The following is a 9,846-nucleotide window of genomic DNA, read 5'->3' as shown; positions in this document are numbered from 1 at the left end:
GGATCCTTCATTGATTCAAGTGCTTTCATGTAGGTTTCTTGGAGTAGGTCATGGTTCTCTCCAAGTTTCTTGAGCTCATCCTTTACAAGCTTGTTAGCTCTTTCAAGGTGGTCAAGATCCCTAGTGAGAGAAGCATGAGCAACTTCAAGTTCCTCTTTTGAGGTATGGAGCACTTGAGTCAAATATTGAGCCCTATCAATAGTTTCTAGGTCCTTAACTTTATCAAGTTCATAGGTTTCAATTTGTTGCTTAAGGCCTTGAGATATGCACCTTTCGGTTTTTAGCTCTTGTCTTAGCAGATTGAATCTCCGTTCCTTTTCATCCAATTGATATTCTAATTCCTCAATGGACTCATCCTTTTCTTTGAGAGAGTCCATCAAGAAATCAAACTTGACAAGAGCATCACCACGAAGGGTGCATCTAACATTGTAAAGTTCCTTAAGCACAATTAGTTCATCTTGATTTTCATTTTCATCATCAAGAACACTAGATAGGGAAGGTGGAGATTCCATTACCTTGGTTTCCCTTGCCATAAGACAAGAGCCAACGATTGTAGAGGAGGAAGAGTCATCGGAGTCATCATCTTGAGTGATTCTTGCCATGAAGGAGGAACCAACATCATTCTCCGTGGAGTAGTCCTTGGAGTAGTCATATGTGAAGAGTGACCGGGCTTGGAGAAAGCCAAACCGGCCACCCCGGCCTCCTTCTCCTCATCTTCATCTTCATCATCGGACAAGTACTCGGCTCCAACAAAAGCTCTTCCCTTGTTCTTCTTGAATCGATCGTTGATTGGGTTTGGCTTCAATCTTGGCTTGACCCCTTTGATGAATCTTGGCTTGTCTACCCTTTTCTCATAAGGGCACTCATTTGCAAAGTGGCTATCTTCATCATAATTGTAGCAAGTTCTCTTCTTCTTATTGTCATTGAGGAGCATTAGAAACTTTGCCTTGTATTTCTTGGCAAAGAAAGCAAAGTCGGTAGCCATGTCACTAGTTGAAGTCATCTCTTCTTCTTCTTCTTCTTCTTCTTCAATTTCATAGTCTTCTTTGCTTTCATGGTCGGCTCTAGCTTTGAGAGCAAGGTTGTGTGACGCTTCATGGTTGTGTGAGGCTTCATCAACACGGTTCATTGCCTTGAGCCTCTTTCCGGCTTTGGCCATGCTTTCATTGGCGGCCACATAGGAGACTAGATCATCGGAGTTGAGATCGGCACTCTTGGTCATGATTTGCAAGTTGAGTCCAAGGTTGGTGTCTTCTTGTTTGATGGCAATCATAGCAATGACCTTGGATTTTATGAAGGCTTCGTTCATCTCGAATCCGTCATTGTACTTCTCAACACCAAGTCCCTTGACCCTTACTTTCAGAGCACCAAGCCTAGCATAGGCATCGAATACGGATTCTCCATCTCGAATCATGAACTGGTAGGCCTCTTGCTTTGCGGTCTCATAGAGAGCTGATTGGATCAAATCGGTTCCCTCTTGGAGTACTACGATCCGATCCCACAACTCTTTAGCGGAGACAATGTCATCGACTTGATCAAGAAGCTTGCGGTTGATGCCACTTCTAATCTTGTCACGTGCGGATGCATTGAGTTGACGGTTGTAGAACTCGGTGGAGGTCAACCGAGTAGGATCTTGTGGCTCCCGATGTCCATGAACAATGAGCTCCCATAGCTCCACACTCAGCACTGCGAATATGAGATTCCATAGCAGATTTCCAATGTGGAAAGTGAGTTCCATCGTAATGGGGAACGGTCCCACTATGGTTTATATGAGGCATGGGTGAAGTGTTTCCGGGATAGTCATTGTTAACATCATGGTAGGATTCCTTAGAGGCCGAAGCCCCACTAGGAGTTCCACCCGCGAGTTAGGTTCTTAAGCATGGCGATCATTTCGTCATTTGGTTTTGTAGCTCATCCTCCTTTTTCTTCTTCTCGGCATCATATGCCAAGAATCTAGATTTCATCTCTTTAACCGAAAGGTTAGAGTCGTCATCTAGACCCTCGAAGAGTTTATCCATCTCACTCTTAAGGCGGTGAAGCCCTTAATAAGAGTCCAGGCTATGATACCAATTGAAAGTATAGAGATGGTAAACCTAGAGGGGGGGGTGAATAGGTTTCTACAAATTTTAATTCTTTCTTTGCAATATTAGGCTTTGCGGAATATAAAGATGAGCCTAATGCAAACTAGGTGAAGCAACCTATATGAGGATACAACTAACTCGAGCACGAAGGCTCTCACGAGCGATTAAATCACAAGTAAGGAGTTCGGTTAGAGATAACCGATAGCACGCGGAGACGAGGATGTATTCCCGTGTTCCCTTGCTTTGCAACAAGGTACGTCACGTTTGGAGGAGTGGAGGTCCCACGAAGGATTCCCCGCGCCACGAAGGCTCACCCTATTCTCCGGAGCCTATCCCACGAAGGAATAGCTCACTCACTTGTGGTAGACTTTGAGGTAGCCTCCAAACCTTCACAATCTTGCCCGGAGCAAATCCACGGCCCGGATGCTTCGGACTCCTCTTGCCTACCTAGGGTTTCCAAGGAACCCTAGGAAGCAAGCTTCTCAATGAATACAAGGGGGAATGAGATTTGGCTTGGTAGAACGGTAGATCGGGTCCTCCTCTAATGATTCCCCGGAGGGATTTGAGTTTGGGTGGAGGAGGAGGGAGATCTGAGGCTTTTGGTGTTTCTAGCAATGGAGTAAGAGAGAGAGAGAGCTCAAGAACAGCTTGTAGTGTAGTGCCTAACCTTTCCAAGGTAGAAGAAGGGGTATTTATAGTGTTCTTCAAAATCTGGCCGTTGGTCAACTTGCCACATCAGATTTTCTTCGAGGAAGCCGGTTGACCGGGTTTGGCGCCGGGCCGTCCGGCGCACGATCCCGCCGAGACCGGGCTCTCGATCGGGCCGGCCGGTTTCAACCGGAGCGAGGGACCGGAGCTTGACCGGAGGAGCTCCGGGCTTATCGGAATGCGCCCGGATGGCACAAGCGCAGAATCCGGTTGGCGCCGGGCGGCCGGGTCGGTAGCCGGTCCGACCGGGCCGGTGACCGGATGCGCCGGTCCTAACCGGCCGGAGACCGGGCGACGACCGGAGGGCTTCCCTCCTTGCTCGGATCCTGCCCGGATGGCACAAGCGCCGGAGCCGGTCCCGGCCAGGCTGGCCGGTGCCGTGGCCGGTCCGACCGGGCCGATGATCGGCCACACACGAGAAAATCCCGTTGATTCTTTCGTCGAATTGGGGGGGTCTCCATTGCCTTCTTCTTCCATTGATACACCTTTATACCTCTTTGGCTAATACCTGGGAATCATCTTGCAGTCATGTATTAGTCCAAATATACTTGCACGGTGTCATTGTTACCAAAATAATGGATAGGGTAAAATACCCTTACACTTTCGTTTTGCTACAACGAAGCAAAATTGAGATTTCATCTAAAAATAGAGATGTATCAACCAGGGAAGCCGAAGGAGGGCTCCTAGCCTTCCAAGGAATATCAGTGCTCCCCTTTAGGTGATCTAATAACAAGACCAGATGGAGTTTTTTAAATGAAAGAAGGTTAAAGGGGGGGGGGGGGGGGTGTGGCATTTTTACTCCGAAGAGCATGTGCTCCTGATTTTTAAAATGATTTTTGAACATATTTCGAAATAGTGAAAAAATCCAACAAAAAATACCACACGTACATTTCAATGCTCTATGTGCTCGCAAAGTTGTTTCGCAAAAAGTCAATATTTTATATGTCTTCTCTTTTACACAGAACATAAAAAATATCGATTTTCCGTGAAACTTGACGTACGCATGTAGAATGTTGACATGTAAGCATGGGGTTTTTGTTCAGAATTTTCTTGATAATTGAAAAGGCATTTTCCAATATTAGGAGCATATGCACGCCTGATCAAAATTTGTTTTCCGAAAAAGGGACGACATGATTCTTTTGCGTGCCGTCTGCAGCTGGGCCCCATCTCCCCGCCCTAGCTGGCTCGCAAAACACGCCGCAGGACCCACATGTCCGCAAAACACGATTTCGCTTCATGTTGCAACGCCGGACCCAGCTGTCATTGGAACATTTCGGGAAAGCAGGCTACCCGCCAAACAGCCGTCCCAATCTAAATCCACGCAAACCCACTTCACTCCGCACCATCCCATCCGCCTCCCACTGCCCATCCCCACCCGCCGCCGCCGCGCCGCCGCAAAACCCTAAACCCCCTGCGCCGCCGCAGATGGCGGACCTCTACGACGACGGCGTCCCGGCGTCGCTCATCTTCAGGCGGGGCTACTCCTACACCTACAACGACCTCATCCTCCACCCGGGCCTCATCAACTTCCCCGCCGACGCCGTCGACCTCTCCACCCGCCTCTCCCGCAACATCCACCTCGCCGTCCCCTGCGTCGCCTCCCCGATGGACACCGTCTCCGAGGCCGCCATGGCCGTCGCCATGGCGGCCCTCGGCGCCGTTGCCGTCGTCCACTGCAACACCGAGGCGCACATCCAGGCCGCCATCGTCCGCGCCGCCAAGGCCCGCCGCCTCCCCTTCGTCTCCTCCGTGCCCATCTTCTCCCTCGCGTCCGCCCCATCCCTCGCCGACTTCGCGGGCCACGACTACGCGCTCGTCACCGAGGCCGGGGACTCGCTCTCCAAGCTCGTCGGCGTCGCCGTCGCCGCCGACGCCGCCAATCCAACCGCCCAACTATCCGACTACATGCGCCCTGCCCCGCGCTCCGCCTCGTCATCCTTCGATTTCGAGCAGGCCGCGGCCTTCCTCGCCGACGAAAATCTCGACTACGCCCCTCTCCTCTCCGAGGAGGGCGAGGCAATCGACCTCATCACCTCCAAGGACGTCGAGCGCATCCGGACCTACCCCAAGCTAGGCAAGCCGTCTCTCGGCGCAGACGGGAAGTTCATAGTCGCAGCCTCGATTGGAACCCGCGAGGATGACAAGCGGAGGCTGGAGCAGCTGGTTCAGGCGGGAGCCAACGCTATCGTCATTGATAGCTCGCAGGGGAACTCCACCTACCAGATTGACATGATCAAGCATGCCAAGAAGATGTTTTCACAGGTCGATGTGATTGGAGGCAACGTGGTGACGATTGCGCAGGCGCAGAATTTGATTGCTTCTGGAGTTGATGGACTGCGTGTTGGAATGGGATCTGGATCTATCTGCACCACCCAGGAGGTCTGTGCTGTGGGCAGAGGACAGGTATATTTCTTCTCGTAAACTCCTGCTCCCTTACTAGCTTAGTTTTCCATCTTTTCTGCTGTTAAATTGGTGTCTTATATTGTCTACTCCCAGCTTGCATCCTCTGCCATTGGTAGGACCAGCATGTGCATTCTGTTTGTCATGTGCAGAGTAGGAGAAACAGTCTTATCATTTTTTTAAATTAAGATGGAAAATAATCTTGATAGGTTAATAGAAATTTTGAACATATCAAAACCTCTGCTATAGTCTATATCCATGTCAAACATATAATTTTGATTGTTCTCAAAGCTGTAATTTCAAGTAATTAGCAAGTTGCTGAATCTTGTACTACTATTGCTGCATGAGACCTACAAAGTGGCTTCGCCAAAATATAAGTATATTATTATATGCCAAAAGAATTGAGTTCAAGTTCTACCACTAAATCAGCTCTCTGAACTGCTTATTTCACATAAGTGCTGTATAGAACAATGCCTTCCCCTTACTTGCATTTGCAAGTCGCAACAGCACAGTAACCAATATGGATGTCTTGTATACCATACTGTTGGAAAACACAACATATCAGTTGTTTTGTTCACACTTAATATTTCACTTCGTGGGGGTTAGAGTCCAAATATGCATTTGAAACTCTTATGAGTTTTGGGATATTGAAAAAATGAGGAATTGTATTTATCATAATATCATTAGATTTTGCAGTCATACTTCCCATTTTTCAATTGTGAGTAGCATGTTGTGTTGTTTATAGGACCTGATACAGTGCTTGTTTTATTCTACTATTCACAGCTACAGTTAATCTGGTTTAAATGATATATTGCTCCATATGCTCCCACATAGGCTCACAGTCTGGCTAGTCAATGATAGGAAGTAATTTTTTATGTTCCGTATCAAATGGCTGCATCGGCATTTGATGTCAGCACACTGTAAAAGAGGTACTAACAATTTTGACGCTTATTTATGTTTTGGCTTGACAGGCCACTGCAGTGTACAAGGTTGCATCGTATGCCAATGATCAGAATGTGCCAGTTATTGCTGATGGTGGAATTTCATTCTCCGGGCATATTGTGAAGGCTTTGGCACTGGGGGCGTCAACTGTGATGATGGGCAGTTTCTTGGCTGGCAGCCATGAAGCTCCCGGGGCCTACGAATACAAGGTATACATATTGATATATTTCTTGCCTGAACACAGGGTTAAGTTTGAATATCATGTAGTGATGCCTGCCCAAGTCCACACATCCCTATATTAGATACTAAATTTATACTTCTGATTAATACCACACACCATGGTTATGCAAAATACATCCTTTTGACCACTGCAATTAAAAAGATCTGTTATTGCCCACATAATAGCTCAGTATTCTAGTCTACTTAGATGTCAAGAAACCTGACCAAACAGTGTCATTTGTTACTTCGTATGTTCTGCTAGGACGGCCACCGAGTAAAAAAATACAGAGGCATGGGCTCACTTGAAGCCATGACAAAGGGGAGCGATGCAAGGTACCTTGGTGATACTCTGAAGCTTAAAGTTGCCCAGGGAGTCGTTGGGACTGTTGCTGACAAAGGTTCTGTGCTGAGATTGATTCCGTATACTATGCAAGCTGTTAAGCAAGGATTCCAAGATCTTGGGGCATCCTCTTTGCAGTCAGCTCACGATCTTTTACGAGCGGATGCTCTTAGAATGGAGGTACTTTCTGTCTGGATTACATATTTGCTCTTTACTTCATTTCGATTTGTGATTTTGAGTGCTTCATAATATGAGTACCTGAGATTGGAGAAATAGCTTGTTTTTGTTGATAAAACTACTTTCGGAGAAAGTTGACATAAATAGTTGATTTTGGAATGGGAATTAACTAACATTAAAATCTAATATATCTTTGTTTCACTTTGGTGTGCATTGACTCTGCCTTCATGTGTAGTATTCAACGATCACTTGCGAACTGCTAAATTAAATAGATTGTTTTTGTTAAATGTTGTTAACTCAGTGATCTACAGGAATGCTATTCTGCATTGAAAGATTAAATTTGCTTGCTTAATTGTGCAGCTGTAGAATAGTCTATTTTAGGTTATGTACCCATTGAATGAATAACTGTGGTATGAAAATCTGTCGTTACTTTTTAAATTTTTTTTGTGGTGATTCTTCATGAATCTCTTGCCGGTACAGACTGCATGAATCTTTATTCTGTCATTATGAGCAGTTATATAGCATACAGCTTCATGTACATATTCAGGCTCCGTTTGTTTGGGCTTCTGCTTCTGCTTTTGAGGTCCAAAAGTGGAAGCCCAAACAAACAGCCAACTATTGAAAAGCGTGGTAGAGAAGCGCTGCAGGAAAATACACTGCGCGAGCCACCGAGCCGGAAAGCAGCCCGAGAGGTGCTTCCCGCGATTCTAGCTGCTTCCCGAGTTGCCAGTGACCAAACTATCCTCAATAGATCGAATTATTTACAGAAGAGTTGCCACTGCATATAACGAAATCTGGCCCTCTGCAAACCCGAATCGAGCGACCGCCCAGTCCTCTTTTCCCCCACCTCGTCCTCTCGATAGCTCTCCCCGCCGCCCCACCGGCCCGCCGCCCCGCCGCCCCACCGGCCCGCCGCCCCGCCGTCAGCGCCCGCCCCCGTCGCCAGCGCCTGGCCCCGCCACCAGCGCCCGGCCCGGCCGCCGGAGGCAGGAGCAGCTGGAGCCGCCACCTTGCCCTTCCTCGTCCGTCGCCGTCCCTGCGACCTTCTCCGCCGTTTCGCTGACTTCCTGCTCTCCCTGCTGCACCAAGAACCTGCGCCTGCACAAATCATCTCAGAATACATTCTTGTGAGATGAATTGGATTGCATTGGATTAAATACATTCCCCAATTTATTTCTATGTAAATTTGGATTGAATTGGATTAAACTGCTGAAATATGTATGCATGTTTATGGATTTAATATCTAATATATTGGTGTGATATCTTCTGAGATGATGAACATGTACATTGGAGTTGATCAAATGTATGTGAATTTTGATGAAATTATTCAAGGGCTGTGAGTTATATGTTTGATAATATGGATACATAGTGTTTACACCTTTTACATAAGCCGTGAAAACTTCGACTTACAAGCTAAATGCTAAATAGAACTAGCTAATTCGGTTATTAAACATGGTAATCATGTAATAAAATAATTAGAACAAGTCAAAATTAACCAGTAATATGAACAAGTCAAAATTAACCATTAAGCATGACAATAATGTTATAAACAATCAGAAGTAGCTAATTCGTGTCAAATCAACATTTAAACAACTTCTTCAGACTTCAGGGTCATTTCAGACATTTCATCCTTCATACCAGCAACAGCAGCCATCAACAGCAGTCCTGCCAAACATCAAATCTCTGCTTCTCACAGCTGCTTCCCACAGCTGCTTTTCCACAGCTCACCAGCTACAGCTGCTTTTCAAAAGCTGCAGCCCAAACAAACAGGGCCTCAATGTTTTGAGGGATTCTGGATCAATAAGCTATTCAGTGCCAAGTATTTTTTTAATTTGCAATGCAAATTCAGCTTTCTTTTACCACTGTCCTTACCTGGTTACTCTTCTTTTCCATCTCATGACACATTTGACTTCATCTGTTGACAAAGTAGTCCCATTTAGATCTTATCTGTTCAATTGTCTTACCAAATATAGGTAGCATCTGTTCGCATGAAGAACCTAAATCACACATCAGAATTCACCTAGAATTTTTCTCATATATTACACACATTACAGAATAGCAAGTGTCATATCTGCTCATAGCTGTGTAGTGGCAAAAGTACTTCTGAAATTCCCTGAAGATGCTTATATTGATAGATTGCATACATAATTATTATCAAGTAGTGAAATACTCTGTCAAGAGGTTTGAATAGGCCTGTTTGGAACCTCAATTTGTGCTTCTATCTCCCAACTGAAAATTAGGTTTGCTGATCTTCCTTATCAGGTAAGGACAGGAGCTGCTCAAGTCGAGGGAGGGATCCATGGACTAATGTCATATGAGAAGAAACCATTCTAGTTCCTCCTGTCCGTTTACCATTGCAATGGTTGTAACATGGGCATCATTCTCTATCTGCCATTACAGTGGTTGAGACATTGGGCATCATTCTCTGTACCATTACAACAATGTGTGATTGAACCAATAAAACAGTGCTTTTTCGGTTTGCTATTTCCCGAGAGAAAAACTGTCAACTCAGTGTTTTCTTTTTCGTGACAGAAAGTTTAGCTTGTGATTTCAACTACTTCGGCTCCAGATCTCATCTTATGGTTGCAAACTTTTGTTTCCCGATCGGGGCCGACTCAGCGGTGCTGAAAGCGAGATGCATACGGATGCAGTTGCGCCCGTGTGTGGTTGGTGCTGGTGAATGGTCTGTGTCGTTTCTCCGAAGCAACAGCTACATGCTTTGACATCCAGTCCACTACACTTGTGGCTCCACAATGCAACAGCTACAGCCGTTCGGGTACACTGATTGGATTACTAGTGAAGCGTCGCTGTCCCCTTCATAAAGTTGTAGACCAGCTTGTTCTGGTAGCTTATCCAGGTGCGCTTCCATTTATGGATCATAAGTTGGAACTTGGTAGTTAGTTCTCTCATCTTGATTACACACTGAAAGTTGATTTTCATCTAAAATATTGAGTGCACGTTCATATTATTTTCAGCAAT

At 46.1% G+C, this 9,846-nt stretch overlaps 1 protein-coding gene across 1 annotated transcript; it reads left to right on the top strand.

The window, feature by feature from the left end:
• Positions 1-4,173: 4,173 nt before the first annotated feature.
• Positions 4,174-9,349, top strand: LOC124680477 (inosine-5'-monophosphate dehydrogenase-like). Its single transcript, XM_047215533.1, has 4 exons — positions 4,174-5,192; positions 6,161-6,340; positions 6,613-6,870; positions 9,130-9,349. Exons 1-4 carry the CDS (start codon positions 4,215-4,217, stop codon positions 9,199-9,201), a joined length of 1,488 nt encoding a protein of 495 aa, XP_047071489.1. The 5' UTR covers positions 4,174-4,214; the 3' UTR covers positions 9,202-9,349.
• The last annotated feature ends 497 nt before the right edge of the window (positions 9,350-9,846 follow it).

This window comes from Lolium rigidum, unplaced genomic scaffold (genome assembly GCF_022539505.1).
Source record: "Lolium rigidum isolate FL_2022 unplaced genomic scaffold, APGP_CSIRO_Lrig_0.1 contig_17489_1, whole genome shotgun sequence".
NCBI classification, from domain to species: domain Eukaryota; kingdom Viridiplantae; phylum Streptophyta; class Magnoliopsida; order Poales; family Poaceae; genus Lolium; species Lolium rigidum.
Note: the sequence above shows the minus strand (reverse complement) of the source record. Positions and strands in the feature narration are given on the sequence as shown.

Excerpts from the sequence above, each read along its gene's own strand:
- LOC124680477 (XM_047215533.1), top strand. The coding sequence starts at position 4,215 with ATGGCGGACCTCTACGACGACGGCGTCCCGGCGTCGCTCATCTTCAGG. Across the intron at positions 5,193-6,160 it reads GTGCTGTGGGCAGAGGACAG|GCCACTGCAGTGTACAAGGT; the intron begins GTATATTTCTTC and ends TTGGCTTGACAG. Across the intron at positions 6,341-6,612 it reads CCGGGGCCTACGAATACAAG|GACGGCCACCGAGTAAAAAA; the intron begins GTATACATATTG and ends ATGTTCTGCTAG.